This window comes from Arachis ipaensis, chromosome B10, assembly GCF_000816755.2.
Source record: "Arachis ipaensis cultivar K30076 chromosome B10, Araip1.1, whole genome shotgun sequence".
Lineage (NCBI taxonomy): Eukaryota > Viridiplantae > Streptophyta > Magnoliopsida > Fabales > Fabaceae > Arachis > Arachis ipaensis.
This window is the reverse complement of record NC_029794.2, coordinates 8,046,417-8,062,961: the sequence shown is the minus strand read 5'-3', so window position 1 is coordinate 8,062,961 and position 16,545 is coordinate 8,046,417. Positions and strand designations below refer to the sequence as shown.

At 35.6% G+C, this 16,545-nt stretch overlaps 1 protein-coding gene across 1 annotated transcript; it reads right to left on the bottom strand.

Moving 5' to 3' along the window:
- Window positions 273–11,159, bottom strand: LOC107622057. Its single transcript, XM_021114420.1, has 6 exons — window positions 11,110–11,159; window positions 10,867–10,954; window positions 1,112–1,252; window positions 837–991; window positions 547–676; window positions 273–402 (listed from the first exon to the last, which is right to left on the bottom strand). Exons 1-5 carry the CDS (start codon window positions 11,157–11,159, stop codon window positions 559–561), a joined length of 552 nt encoding a protein of 183 aa, XP_020970079.1. The 3' UTR covers window positions 273–402; window positions 547–558.

Genomic DNA, 16,545 nt, shown 5'->3' with positions numbered 1-16,545 from the left:
TTCATTCAATTAACCAATGTTAGCTTGACTAAACTAATCACCCACTAGAGTTGCTTGATCCATCAATCTCTGTGGGATCGACCTCACTCTTGTGAGTTATTACTACTTGATGCGACCCTGTACACTTGCCGGTGAGTTTTGTGTAGAATCTGATTTCCACCCATCAAGGTACATATAAAATACACGAGTTTGAAGATGCAACCTTCAATGGAGTGCGCTCATTATCCGCATCATAGTTAGGCAACTCAAACATGGAAATAATAGCAGCATCATCGCAAACTCTTTTCACACGAAAAGTTCCGAAATATTTGTCTACACTAACACTCTTGGTATCTATCTTAAGAAGCAATTTTTCCCCAACAATTGCTGGAACATCACAGGATAACTATCTCTATAAACAACCTGTGAAATAATTTGAACACATGGTTCTTAGAAAAATCAAGGACCAAATACACACTCAAACACAGTCAACAAATAATTATAGATGGCACAAACAGATCTCATCCACTATTAAACTCAACAACAGAAAAAAAGAATAAACCATACACTTGCATCCTTTTAAACCTCTCCAAACAGATCAGCACATGATTTTTTCAATAAGTAAGCAGCCTCACGATCGAATAAGACAAATACACCATGTCCATTATCATCCTCAACAGCTATTTTGATCCTATATCTGACCATAGAAGAATTACCCAATAAAAAATTTAACACAAAAAACAAAAAAACAACAAAATAACTATAATTAAAAAAATGGAACAAGGAGAATTAAACAACAGCAGGAAAAAGAAAGAAAAAAAAAGAATATCACACCTAAAGGAATAAACACAACGTACCTAGGAGTCACATTGGTAGCATAGTGCTGACAAAAATCACAATAATATGCACCACCTTGAGGCTTAATTGACTTCCCACAAACACAAGCTGAATACCACCAAGGTTCCTCATCCACAATAGATCTCACAATACCAAAAACCACAAAAGACCCTTCCTATTATAACATAAAAAATAAACATTGAGATATAAATGGAAAACATAATTTTGTATAATTTTTTCATCAAAGGACAACTAAGTCAAAATTGATTAAAGACATGAAAAAAACTCAATAAACCTCATTGTTATCATGGAGTTCCTCAATAGTACATCTCCTAGTAAGCCGCATAAAATCATCTTCTAATGAAACACCCTTGCCCTCATTAGCAATAAACAATGGTTGTGTTCCATTAACGTCAAAAACCACATATAATAAACCCTTTCAAATTAAGATACATACAAAACGTGGAAGATCAAACAACCACCAAGGAAAAAAGATAAAATATAAAGTTAAAAATAAAAGAATTTAATATTAATCTAAAAGGAACAAACAGCCAATAAACCAACCACATTTACAACCAACATAGAAACTTTCACACACAATGAAAAATATGGCACATCTATTCAATTCTTCTCATAAATAAGACTCTATCGTTACTTGATTAAAAAATAAGTGCTATATATATTGACTGATAAAAATAAACAATACCTCAATTATATCATTTTCAACAAATACACTATATCATTTTTCACAGGGGACATCATGGAATTAGACACAATTCAAAATATCAAGGTTTGAAAATTTTTCTTAGAATAGAGATAAAGTTGCTTAGTAAGCTACTTAAGCAATACACAATTTCTGTAACCAACAACCATAAATGTTAGCAATCTACCCAAAAATACACAAATTCTATCTAAAATTCCAATCAACTTATGCCAAAACAACATAATCACAGGCAACTTCCAATGGTTTACTAATACTATTATTAGTATTAGTATCACCCAGCCGAATAAAATATATACAGGTATCTGAATTAAAAAATAAATACTATAAAACACACAAAGAACACTAAAAAATACATAGACAATCACGGGAAAGAAGGTTTCAATTTATTTTTTCACAAATAAAAGATTTCCAATTTTTTTCCTAACACATCACAATTAAAAAAAAGTAAATTAATATTTATTTGAAACAAAATCAAAGAACACATGAAAAACACATCACCTTCACCATTGGAGACAGCACTACCACCGCGACGATTTGGACCAAAGCAGATGACAGACACATGAGAGAAAGTAGGACAGCCAAAAGGGGGGATTCTCTGAGAACGTGAGCAACATTTTAGGTGGTGCAGCGAATCTCTTGGTCCACGAGACACCTCAATCACAACCAAAAACAAAAACACCAAAATATATACATTAGCATAACAACACTATACATGATGAATAGTGGCAAGCTCATAACATTGACCTTGATCTACTTTTTCTTATCCTATCACTGTTCAAAGTCCCAATACACCAATCAAATTAATAGGGGATACAAAACATTTTACTGATATAAAATAATAAGTAATAAAAAACACACTAACAGAAATTCAGAGCAAGTAAAATAAACACAATTACACAGTAATAAATTCAAAATAAAGTTCAAATAAGTCCTTGCAAAACCCATTTTTCCAGCTATCCAAAATTATCCACACGGAAAGAACCAAATACCCATTAAAAAAAAGTCCAAAACCACAATTGTAAAAAATCCAAAGGACGGGAGTAGCAATTAATCTTCATCTTCAAAATCGACGTCATAACCGATATACCCATCAAAAATCAACCAAAGCAAAAGAAGAACTTATAAGCCTTTAAACAAGTGGATGCAATACAATTTTTTCGCAACAGCCCTAAATAACACACACAAAAGAAACAGATACCCAAATAAAATCAAGACAAAAACCCCGACTGTAAAAAAATCCAAAAATAGAAAAAGACATAAACTTGATGCTTATAATAACACCAAAAACCACATATAATAAACCCTTTCAAATTAAGATACATACAAAACGTGGAAGATCAAACAACCACCAAAGAAAAAAGATAAAATATAAAGTTAAAAATAAAAGAATTTACTATTAATCTAAAAGAAACAAACAGCCAATAAACCAACCACATTTACAACCAACACAGAAACTTTCACACACAATGAAAAATATGGCACATCTATTCAATTCTTCTCATAAATAAGACTCCATCATTATTTGATTAAAAAATAAGTGCTATATATATTGAGTCATAAAAATAAACAATATGTCAGGTATATCATTTTCAACAAATACACTATATCATTTTTAACAGAGGACACCGTGGAATTAGACACAATTCAAAATATTAAGGTTTGAACAATTTTTCTTAGAAGAGATAAGAAGAAAAATGATTTAACTTAACTTGGTGCTAGAAGAAATATTTCTCCGAAGCCTGTAGCTAACCCAGACAGGAGCGAAAATTCTTCAAATCACCTGGTTCAACCAGCTAATCAGTGTCCACCCAATAGTTAGCCACCAATAGAGATTTTGAGGACCCATTGGAGATGAAGTTGCTTAGTAAGCTACGTAAACAATACACAATTTCTGTAACCAACAACTGTAAATATCAGTAATCTACCTAAAAATACACAACTTCTATCTAAAATCCCAATAAACTTATACCGAAACAACATAATCACAAGCAACTTCCAATGATTTACTAATACTATTATCAGTATTAGTATCACCCAACCGAATAAAATATATACAAGTATCTCAATTAAAAAATAAAAACTACAAAACACACAAAGAACACTCACAAATACATAGAGAATCACGGGAAAGAAGATTTTAATTTATCTTTTCACAAATAAAAGATTTGCAATTTTTTTCCCAACACATCACAGTTACAAAAAAGTAAATTAATATTTATTTGAAACAAAATCAGAGAACACATGCAAAACACATCACCTTCACCATTGGAGACAGCACTACCACCGCGACAATTTGGACCAAAGCAGATGACAGAGACATCAGAGAAAGTAGGACAACCAAAAGGGGGATTCTCTGAGAAGGTGAGCAAGGTTTTAGGCAGTGCAGCGAATCTTTTCATCCACGAGACAGCTCAATCACAACCAAAAACAAAGACACCAAAATATATACATTAGCATAACAACACTATACATGATGAACAGTGGCAAGCTAATAACATTGACCTTCATTTGCTCTTTCTTATCCTATCCCTGTTCAAAGTCCCAATCCACCAATCCCTTAAATAACACACACAAAAAGAAACAGATACCCAAATAAAAATCAAGACAAAAATCCCGATGTAAAAAAATCTAAAAATCGAAAAAGACATAAACTTGATGCTTACAGTAACACCAAAAACTAAAAAAAAAACTACAGATAATAAACCCTTTCAAATTAAGATACATACAAAGCATGGAAGATCAAACAACCACCAAGGAAAAAAGATAAAACGAAGACAAAGACACCAAAATGTATACATTAGCATAACAACCCTATACATGATGAACAGTGACAAGCTAATAACATTGACCTTCATCTGCTTTTTTTATCCTATCACTCTTCAAAATCCCAATCCACCAATCAAAATAGTAAGGGATACAAAACATTTTACTGATATAAAATAATGAATAATAAAAAACACACTAACAAAAATTCAGAGGAAGTAAAATAAACACAATTACACAGTCATAAATTCAAAATAAAATTCAAATAAGTCCTTGCAAAACCCCTTTTTCCAGCTACCCAAAATTATCCACACGAAAAGAACCAAATACCCATTAAAGGAACATACATTTGTTTTGTAACACCCTAATTAGCCTAAGCTTTACCTCGCGTCGTAAAGCAAAGGTTAATCAGAGATTACGACAGTTTTAAGCTCATACATATAATATATATAGAAGGAAAAACTACCAAAAGTACCCAAGAAGTTTACGAACGCTGACAAAAGTATCCATAAACTAAGGAAATTAACGCTATACACATGAAAGATAGGTTCCGTATGACAAAAGTATCCAAATCCTAATTTTTTGTTGATTTTTTAATAAAATTCCTAAACTACCCCACCTTAACCCCATTCTACCGTCACTCCCTCTCTTCTCTTCTTCCTCTCTCCTCACTTATCCCTCAAAAACCCTTACAGAATCACAGAAACTCTCCTCCTACTTTCTCATTGCCGTCCGCTACCCACCTACTCCATTACCGCCAATCTCTTCCCCTCTCACTGCTTCTTCCTCTCACTATTAACGTGACTACAACACCTTCATCGCACACCTGTGACCCAACCTGAGGAGAATGCTGCCGTGGCACGCCTGTTGTAGCCGAGGAGAACGTCGTCGTGGCGTGTCTGACCCAGCCGAGGAGAATACCGTCATCGCACACCTGAGAAGAGAGAGGGGTCGTGGTACTCTTGCATGCAGAAAGCGGGTTCGGTAAAGAGAAATCAGAGAAGAAAGGGAGGCGGCACTGTGGATGGAGGTTCTGCCATTGACGATGTTACAGTCGGCCGGCAAAGAAAAAGGTATTTCTTTTTTTTAAAATATTTTTATTTTATTTTTCTTCTTTTCAGAAATTGATTTAGTTACTACTAAAATGATACTGTTCTATTTTTTTAAATCTGCTTTTATTTTTTATAAAGGCTGAGATTGATTTACAGAAGATCCAGTTGATGGCTACTTCTACTTCTGATTTTTGCTGAAATAAATTTCAAATTTGATGAATGGATTTGTTGATTTTTTATGGTTGATGGCTTTTTCTATTTCTAGTTTTGCTAAAGTGAATTGAAATTGGATGAATGGATTTGAAAATTTTTATGTTTTGAGTATTTTTTTTGTGTTCGATTAATTTGATTTGGGTATGGATTATAAACTTATGAGTGAATCGGTTGAGGTCTGATCTTCTACCACCACCACCACTACCATTGATTTTCGTCTGGTTTATTGTAGTAGTTTTGGACTCCATGGCAAGAGTTGGTGCAAATTGAGTTATAAAAGGTTGAAAAGTGAGTTGAGGTTGAGTGTAGGGTAGTTTAGGAATTTTATTAAAAAATCAACAAAAAATTTAGATTTGGATAGTTTTGTCATACGGAACCCATCTTTCATGGGTACAGCGTTAATTTCCTTAGTTTATGGGTACTTTTATCAGCGTTCGTAAACTTCATGGGTACTTTTGGTAGTTTTTCCATATATAGAAAGAATAGTATAATTTAGAAGCCCGATGAAGGATATAGCTCAAATACAGGATTTGAAAAGCACAAAACGTACTAGCGTAGCTTCTAACTTGAAGCACAAGAAACAAAGGTGATATAGAAAAAGATAAGTATATAATATTATAGAAAACTAGCCACGACTCGCGGAGTTTAAGCCGGCTAGCCATATACAGACTAACAGAGATCTGACAGTAAAAACAGCTTATACAAATTTTGTTCTCTCAATACAAGGCTCTAGGCAAAACAAAATACAAAAGTGAGAGACATATACAAAATAACTCAAATGACTCAAAAGAAGTATCCGGATCTTCCGCTTCTATCACCAACCAGACAACTCACTAAGGTGGGTTGTGACCTGCATCTTCAAAACACAACAGAAATATGGTATGAGAACCGGAGGTTCTCAATATGGTAACAGTGCCCAGTGATGTAGGATATAAGACCCCAGGACGCCAAAGGCAATCCTAAGCTTCATATCCATCACAAGAGTTCAAACTTAAAGCATTCTAAAACAAATAAGCATAGCTATATAAATCTTAACATAAATAAACGGGGTAATCTATCTTAGGGGATTTCTATTCTAACCAAACATCGCTGTCCCACAGCCTTCACCAACCGATCCTCCATGCGATCCCATCGCCACTGCCTTTCGAACCTCCTCAATCCCAGTAGAAAACACAGATAATGTACAATGCAAGTAAAACACAAGTTGAAGCATATAAGACAATTAATTCAAATAGCAATTAGGCATGTTATACAAATAGGCAAGCCATTTCAGTCAAAGCATACAAACAGATAGAAAATGCATATGATGAATGCCTATCCTACTGGCTATGATATCACATTGTCGGTTCAACTGCCACCTAACAAATCTCCATGGATATGTCGCCCTTCGGAATCATTATTGGGAACCCCCGAGATATAGTGCTCGGATCACTGTCCAGGGTTTTGTGCCTACACACTCTGATGATCCGAAGGGATACGAGCATGATACTCTTGCCACCGACCTCGCATCTTAACGTAAGTGGGATCCAACCGCCGTCCCTGCCGAGTGCATAGTGTCTCATAATCATAAAACAGTAGTTCAGTGGTTTTTCAGAAAACATTTTCAATATACATGGATCCATCATCTCATTCAGAGTCCTCGACTCATCTCAACCACTGTAAATTCACATCTCAGTTCTGAACTCAATAGTTTCTCAATTCTTTATCTCATACTATCATACATTAACCATTCATCACATAATGTCAAACCGTCCTCAGCACGCCAGAAACCTAGGCCTCCGTTTTCTAAGTTTTCCAAATAATGTCATCTAAAACCCCCCAAATTCTTTTCCAATGTTTTAAATGTCTAAAACTAGGCCCAAGAGTCCTAAAATAGTGTTAAAGAATCTTACAACCTTGTTGGGAAGGTAGAATAGTTGAAAACAAAGTAAAATTTGAGAAACAGGGCGTGTGCGTCCGCACAGAGGTGTGCGCGCGCACGGTCCGGAGAGTTTTAAAATGTGTGCGTACACACAGGTGTCAAAATTTACAAAGTCTTCGCTCGCACAACCTGTGCTAGCGCCCCCAACAGACTAGCCTTCTCAATGTGTGCGTGCGCATAGGTTGTATTTTCTCCTTGGTGTGTGAGCGCACAAGCTGTGCTAGCGCCGCAAGCAAACTGCCTGCCTCTTCGTGTGCGTGCGCATAGGTCTGTGCGTGGGCACATATTGAAATTTTCACAGAGGTGTGTGTCCGCACACGAGTGTGCATATGCACATACCAGAAAACACAGAATTCTGCAACTCTGCAGAATTTCATATTTTCAACACCAACTTTGAATGATCATAACTTCCTCTACAAAATTCCAATTCTTTCAAACTTTATATCATTTCGAAGAGTTTTCAATAAACTTTAATTCTAAACCAATTTTAACCGAATTTGAAAACTGAGGCAAAAGTTATGATCAGACAAAGTTCACCAAAATTCACTTTTACCAATTGTTCCCAAATTATCAATTTTTCCAACTTTCATATCTCAAACCAACCAAAACAATAACAAACCATTCCAAACTCTAATTTTTATCAAATATCACCCTTTATATCACAATACACCAAACTTACCACATTTCCATTCACATCTCATCATCTTCAACATCGACACCAATATATCACATTTTTACAACCACAATACCAAATCATCAATTTCAACATCACTTATATCATCACCATACCTTTTCAATTTACACAATCAATCATCATTATCATATTACCATCATTCATCATACTCAAACCCAACAATCATTAATTCATCATAAATCACCACATACCATCATTTAACAACTCAACAACCATTTAAATTCAGACCTATCCTATGGGTCACTAGCCTAAGTGTCCATGAATATTATATACTACATAGAAGAAACCGAAACCATACCTTGGCCGATTCCCTATATGCACCAAAACCCAAAACAAGCACAAGCAAGCTCTCAACTCCAAACCAAGCTTTCAATTCCACTTCAACAAGCACCAATATGTTCCAATAGCTCCCAAACTCACAACAATCAAGCTATACACATATAAATCACCACAAATCAACCTAGGGTTCAATATAAACATAATCTCATAAAGGTTCAAGAGCTCTTACCTTTCCCAATAGATTTGGGAGCCAAAACCCAATGCTAATCAAGGATTAGAGTGAACCTAAACATCCAAAATCAGAAAAAATCACTTAATCCCAAAGCCCTAAGAACCGAAATTTTGAAGAGAACAACTGAGAGGGATTCGAGATTTTTCTTACCAGTTTCTTATATGGGTTTTGTAGAGCTCTTCACAAGAAACGCGTAGCCGCAAACGGTGCAGCAATCGGAGCTCTGTAGCTCAAGATATGAGTTTGAGAAGATTGAAGTGAATAGTGTTCAATCTCTTCTCCTCTCCCTCTTTCAATTTCTGATGTGTGTGTTGTGTTTAATTGGTGTTGTGGCTGCATAGGTTCATTAAATGAACCTTATATATGTTGGGCTTGGGTCCAACTTGGGCCCGGTCCAACCCGTTAGCGTTTTTAGCCTGTTTGGCCCAACTTCGGGCCAAATCTTTAAGATTAACGTCCGATTTTTCATTTCTAATATTTTTCTAAGGTTTTTGACGGTTTTTACTTTTTCTCGTGCGGTACCGGGCATATTCGAATCGGTTCAACTGCCAGTTCGTAGTTTTTCACGATTTTTCACAAAAAGCACATTTTCTGAATCAGAAGGACCTACTGAGTCCAAAAATCATATTTAAATCCCCAAATTCTCATTCTAACTTTTCGGAATTTAATTTGGGCATTTAAATGATTTTATTCGTGAAAAATCCCATTCTTACATGTTTCCCTTCAATTAACAGACAACCAAAATCTATTTAAAAATCAGTTCCAATAACTCTCTCAGCCTATACTCTATATATCCACAATATGATCAGTAATTAGTAGCGAATTTTATGCAAAATTCTATAATAATGAAGATTGGGAGAAAAAGCAATGCTTCCACTTGGAAAACACTACAGCAACAAGACTCATATATCAATGCAACATTCAAGCAAAAAATAGTATGGTAGAAACAGTATACTATAGTACCTTCTCTTTGGAGACCACTAAAAAACCATTCTGTGATACCGATTCTCCCTCATTCTAGCTAGCGTGGAATTTTTTACAATTTCTGAAATTTTCATAATACAAAAAACCAGGGGTATAAAATATAGCGATTCAAAATAGTGATTCAAAATAAAATCCTTATTCCAAATAAACTTTTAATTGAATAAGCTCAACACTATCACACTGAGCATAGCCAATACCAAATCAAACTACACTAAGAAGAAATGATAATCACACCAAGAGCAAAAATAACACAACAAAAACCCCTCCACAAAATTAAAAATTAGACGAACTATAAAACAAATCAAAATCACAGAAAGCCACAAACATTGGAAAAAAACAGAAACGACCTCTTGTGCGACCTGTAGTTCTTGTGCAACCTGAAAAAAGACCAGAACGACCTCGCTGACCAGCTCCTGTTCATAGCCGGTGAATCTCTCGTGCCGTCGAGATCCGAATCGATGCCGGAGAACCTCGATCTTGAGCGGAGAAACGGAATCGCCAGGGAGTGTGGGCGCCGAAGCGAGGGCTGACGCTCTATGAGGTTGTAGACGCGACCGACGGTAGAGGCATCGCCGGTGATGGAGAAACGATGGAAGGACAAAGACGAGGAGAAATAGGGGAAAAACGAAAGAAAGAGAAGAAGAAAAAGAGCAAGCGAACGATGACAGAGGTGGCAAGAATGATCTGAAAGAAGAGAGAAAGAAGCTGAATTTGGGGAAGCTGGAGGAGGTGAATAGGGTTTCAATGAGAGAGAGACAAGAAGAGAACGAAGAGACAGAATAAACGAAGAAAGAGAAGATAAGGAAGATGAGCTGCGAAGTGGGACCCATGAAGTGATATTTTTGATAAAAAAGAAAATTCAAAAAACCCAGAAAATGCCACTTTGGATAAGTTTCTTCCACTATACCATTGTTATATAGATGTCAAAGCTCAATATAAAGAAACAAAGACTGCAGTGCTCACGGTTCAAGCCTCAAATTATCTCAATTGTTAATACTCATACTTAACTCACTTCACTATTAGCATTCACCGTAATTAGGCTATCAATACTTACATATCCTAATTCACTATAACAGTGCCCAACACCCTGGTTCTTACTCTTCTTGACAACTACCTTGCACTTCACTAACTTTACAACGGCGGCTACCATAAAGGACAGCAGCATTCATCCTACACCTACTTCATCACCTTCATTCCTACACCTAAATACAGGAAACCTACTTCTTTAGATACTTCACCAATGGTTAAACGAAGCTGCGCAACCTTAACTCTGTACCTACATTGAAAGCAAGCACCACACACACACACCGAATTCATACACATAAAGTAACAACTACAAAATCCAAAACAACCATTCCATAATCTTTCATTCTACCAATCCCAAATGAAAGCCCCAACCTTCTCTACTTAACGAAAAAGAACAAAACTTACCACAATGAACGGGACGGACTTAGGTCTTCAACATCTTTCCTCACCGGCATCAATCACGCAAACAATCTCAAAATCCACTTCAATTCATTTTTCACGACCACCGATCTGCACAACCGCGAGCTTCACACACGCCCTCGTTAGTCCGAATGGCCCACTATCACACATTGCTTCTCCCCCATAATCTTCACATTCTCCGACACCACCCAATCAACAATGCTCCTCTGCTGCTCTGTGTGGCTTCTTTCTCATCTATTCCTGTATTCCAATTTAAAACACTACCAGCCGATGTTGAAGCCGGCTGACTGCATGCACAAATCTTATTGCAAGCTTCATACACTACCTATCTAAGTTGGTCATTTTCGACAAAGACCTTCACAAGATGGGGTCATTCTCGTCTATTCCAACCTCTGAAAACAACAAATCTTAAGTGGGAAACTTGTTCGTACACAGAACATCAGAGTTCCAAATCCGTACGGGGGAACACGGGATAATTTTCCAATATAAAATTCATGAATTGTTAAGTTATATAGTTTCTAGCCTTTTCAGTTTTTGATGTGACCAGTTTGCCAATAACATAGAGTGAGTAACGCATGCAATAAGTTCAATTATGGACCTGGCTATGAAAACCTAATGTAATAAAAAAATGGCAAAAGGTCACATGGGTTGGAGACTTTGAGAAACATTATATCATTATTGGATTTTGTGATCCCCTTTCTCACATACTTGCATCTACAAATACTGGAGCTACTTCATGTGATTGGGTTCTAATTCAATTTAGGGCTACCATGGGTTTTCCATTCTACCTATGCGAGTTGGAAAGAAACCTGGAGTTTATCCCTCTTGGGACCGTTGTCGAAAACAGGTCTACAAGTTTAGAAACACAAAATATAAAGGTTTCATGTCATATAATGCTACTTTGAAATGGTTGGAGACGCGTGACGAGGAGGAAGACGATGACACCTTAAAAGAACCATACATGCATGACATTTCAGACAGTGTGTCCACCATGGGGAAGCTCCGGGTCTCGTCTTCACCAGTGGTGCAAGGAGAAAGAAATGGCAACAATAAGAGATTCTTGATTGTGGAGAGCATGGAGGTGATAATGTTAAAAGTATGCTCTACCTTTGGAGTTAGGCCACCGATATTCTTCCGTCATGAGAACCAATCTGAAGAGGGAACAAAAGTGTTTAGTTTTGCTGTGGTTTTGCCTTCTAACACAAGGGGTTTGGAGATAACAATTGTGAGTAAGTTAAACATGGATGAGGATATTACCAGAGAAGATGCATCATTCTACATGATCTAGAGGTTGCTCAATGCCACTGGCACCAAAATTCTTGACTACAACTATCGTGTTCTAACCCAGGTTTGGAAAGAATTGGAGGAGCTCCAACGCTAGCGTCGATGCCCAGACCGTGCGAAGATCATTGAATTTGAGAGGGAGGTAGCAAGTCTAAAGCAACAATTGCCTTTATTTCGTAACATGCTTACCTGATCATGAACTTGGCGATCTTTGTTTTATCATGTAATTACATTGGTTACGAGGTGTCCAATGAGCGAAGTGGTATGGTTATTATTTCACTACAGAATAAGGTCGATTAGCTACCACAAAAATAGTCGAAAAATCATTACTAATCTGACACAAAATATAATTTGTGACGGATTAGCTACCGCCTAGCAACCAATGCTTTTGTCACTAATTACAAGTCGCAGATCAGTAAGAAAACACAATAGTCACTGATTAATCGGAAAGTTTTTTAGAGACCGAATATATAGTCACAAATCCATCACTAAATTAAAAGCTAATTCCATAGAAGAAATTGGCTAAAAGGTAGTCGCTAATTAGCGACAAACTCTATTGCAGCAGACTCGTTGCTAAATCCAAGCTAACTTCGTGGACAAGATGAAATGCTTAATTGACGTTAATTAGCGAGGAATTTTTCCGAACCTAACTCGTTGTAACTTATCCACTAATATAATTACAAATCTATCACATTTTGTAGCAAATCTATTATTAATATTTAAAAATCCTTAATCAAATTTGTAGAAATTTTGTCGCAAAACCAAAGCTATTCTAAATGAGAAAGCAAAGTTACGAAGTAGTCGCTAATTTGCTAGAAAATAATATGTAGTCAATTAGTTGTAATAGTATCGCAAATGTCATCGTAAATTCTTTTTAAACTAGTAACCTGTGAAGCACAGACACTTTGTTTAGTTGCCATGTCGGCGTGTCAAACACATTTCGGACACGACGCATGGAGACACTCGTCTGATACGCGTGTCTCTCGTATCCAAACGTGTCCTGTCCAAAAAAACCGCCCAAACACAACCCGAGCACGGCCCAATAGTGTTTTGAAAAGTTCACTTCAGTTTTACACTTTTACTTTGACAAAAGATGCATTGTTTTGGTAAGTAAAAAACCTAACTTTTCACCTCTACTTCCAACCCGTCTCTAGCTCTACATCCACTCACCCTCTGCTCATTGCCGGTCTGCCGCCACCTCCAATCGTCACCACCATGGGTGTTTGTCGTCGTTGTTTGCTGCCGTTCACCGCCACTCTGGTCGCCACTTCTATCGTGCTCGTCATCGCTGCTCCCGTGCTCGTTGCTGTGTTCGTCGCTTCTCTAGTCACCATTTTGTTGTTGTCGTTGCTCCAGGTCTCGTTGTCGTGTTTGCCGCCTCTCTGGTCACCACTTTCACCGTGCTCATCGTTGCTACTCCCGTACTCTTCTGTCGTGCTCTTCTGCGTCCTCCATTTCAAGTAAGAGAGAATGTTTATTTTTCCATCAATCAATTTCTGGTTCTGTATTTCTATTTTTCTCTGGCCTCTGTGCTTCTTTTTGCTTCTGATTTGTTTTGTCACTTTTGTACTTCTATTTGGTTCTAGACTTCTTGTTCTGTGCATCTCGTTGGTTTTGTTTTATTTTGTTTTGTGCTTCTGGAATTTGGTATTGTTAGAGACTTCTTTTAGAATTTCTTACTGGCTGCTATGATAAGATTAGAAAGACACAGAAGAAAGACAAGAAGAAAGAAAAGTGGATTGATTATTAATGTGTTTTTTAGCATTTATAATAAGAAACTATTTGTTTCGCTAAACTTTTCATTCACATCTGCTAAGTCGTAACAGAGGCATGTTTATATTTGGTAGTATACTAGTATTATATAACAATTTATTTTTGGTAGTATACTAGTATTATATAACAATTTTCTTTGGTTCTGTTTTGTCTTTATGCTTTTTTTTGTTCTGTTTTGCTCAAAAAATTAAATTATGAAAAAATAATTTTGGTTCTTAAATTATTGTAGAATTGTGAGAGATGAGTTTAGAGAATATTCAAAATAATTTTGAAGAAAGTGTTGATAAGCCTTTATAAAATTTTGTAACAAAGAAAGATAAATCATCATAATGCTTTCCAGGCCTAGATGGTATTTGGCCATATACTTCAAGGTCTTTTGGATAAACTATGGTGAATTATTATCGATGATTGGGATTGATTGTTGTCATTAATGTGCTTAGGTCTCTTGGATAAGGTATGTGATTATTGGGTCCCTACATCTAGTGCATGGTTCTTCCTTTTTGGCTTTGTTCTAGTTCCTGACTTTGCTATTATTTTATTAGGGTTTGCAATTCTAGTTGTGCCATCACTCTTCTTGGATGCTTGAGCTGCCTAAGTCTACACTCTACAACCAATAACATAAAATAGAAATGTCAAGAAAATATTAATGAATCAATTCATACAAATAATTAGTAAAATATAGTTCGAAATCATCAATTCATACAAACTTTTTTTTCCCAAGGCATCCACCTTGCGCTTTTTAGGGCAGGTTCTTTCGTTGTGACTAAGTGCAAAACAGTAGGAGCAATTTTGTTGTTGTCCTTCCTTGGATAATTTTGCAAGTGGTCCAGTGTTCCTTGTCTCATCATCAGCCTTGTTCCTGCTCAACTTAGGTCTCCCTATTGATTTCCTAAAAGATGATGGTAGCACATCATCATTATGAGTCCGCTCCCACATATTTCTCCCACTATGGTGTATTTTGAGACTAAAATAACTCATTATATCAACAACCTGTCAGATAAATATTAACTCTTTATAAAACTCCCATGTTGATCATCAACAATCGAAACACACACTCACTCACACTAGGGCAAAATAAAAAAAAAAACTCAAAAGATAAAAAACCCCAAAACAAAAAAATATGAATATTCAACTATCAAAAGTAACAATCATACACACAACAGCATCACATAGCATAATGCAATAAGATGGGAACCAAACGGATAGTCAAGATTTTATCGATGAATACTTGAGAAGTCGTTCTTCAAGCGTTGAAGAGTTTTAAACTAACTACCCAGCTGGATTCTGAGAACAAGCGACCACCAATGTCACTTCTCTACCTTTGAATTGTGAATGATGAATGAAGATCGATAAGGTTTATGGCTTTATTTTTTGTTTCGTGTTTGACAAAAAGAAAAAGAGTTTACATGTTTATTTAACCACAAATCCTTTAAAGGGCCATGTAGGACATTTCATCAATTATTTAACTTTGATTTCACAACAAATTACAATGAAGCTAATTGAAAGTTTTTTTTATTCAAATAGGATATTTTAAATTTTAGGGATTAAAATAGAATTAGACCCAAATGTACGAGACCAATTTAATACTCATATTCTTAGCCGTAAATCTACAAGTAATCCTATAACATTGATCGAAATTTATTTTTTAATCTAAGCTTCATTTAAAATTCTGTCGTTAGTTAATGGATTGCTACACATATAAAGTAGGATTCAAATTTTCGACACTTATTTAAATGGACGAATGAGCTGATAACTCGATCAACCCAAATTGATGAATATCAATGAAGTTTTACAAGTAATAGGTTACACACAATTTAGTTGGGCCTAACCCATTGATAAATTGGACCTTGAAGATATAAGATCTATCTATGAGCGTATTATTTAAATCAAGATGGCCCTTTAGGATTAGCACAAGAGAAAAATTTAAGTTATCACAGAAAATAATTAATTCCTATAAGCATAAAATTTTAGGTTTTAGATTGGCCTGGTTAAATTATAAATCTGAACAGGAACCTTTTTGTTGGCAAGTTCAAGTTATATTGAGTCCAGACCTAAAATAAAAGTTATATATTTTGAGTCCAGTATAAAAAGGAAATTGTTTAAAATGTACTACCAAAAACATATTACAAACCAAAAAAACATGTTTAATTAAATTGAATCTCTCTTAAATAGTTGACTACAAAATATCTATTAGATTTTATGTTTAACATGTAAAAAATTCATTTTCATGTGTATGTTTTTTGGTTTTTATCATATTCTCTTCAACAATCTAATAATTAATTCATAGCGTGAATTTAAATTTTATTAAAAAGTTATTCGTCCGACAATAAATTACTGAAGATAGAAAAGATATTATTGTGTATA

Bases quoted from the DNA above. Each gene is read 5' to 3' on its own strand.
- LOC107622057 (XM_021114420.1), bottom strand. From the start codon at position 11,159: ATGCCGGTGAGGAAAGATGTTGAAGACCTAAGTCCGTCCCGTTCATTG. The intron at 992-1,111 runs GTTTATTGAGTT...ATGTTATAATAG, and splicing joins AACTCCATGATAACAATGAG to GAAGGGTCTTTTGTGGTTTT. The intron at 677-836 runs GTACGTTGTGTT...TTCTATGGTCAG, and splicing joins GCTACCAATGTGACTCCTAG to ATATAGGATCAAAATAGCTG.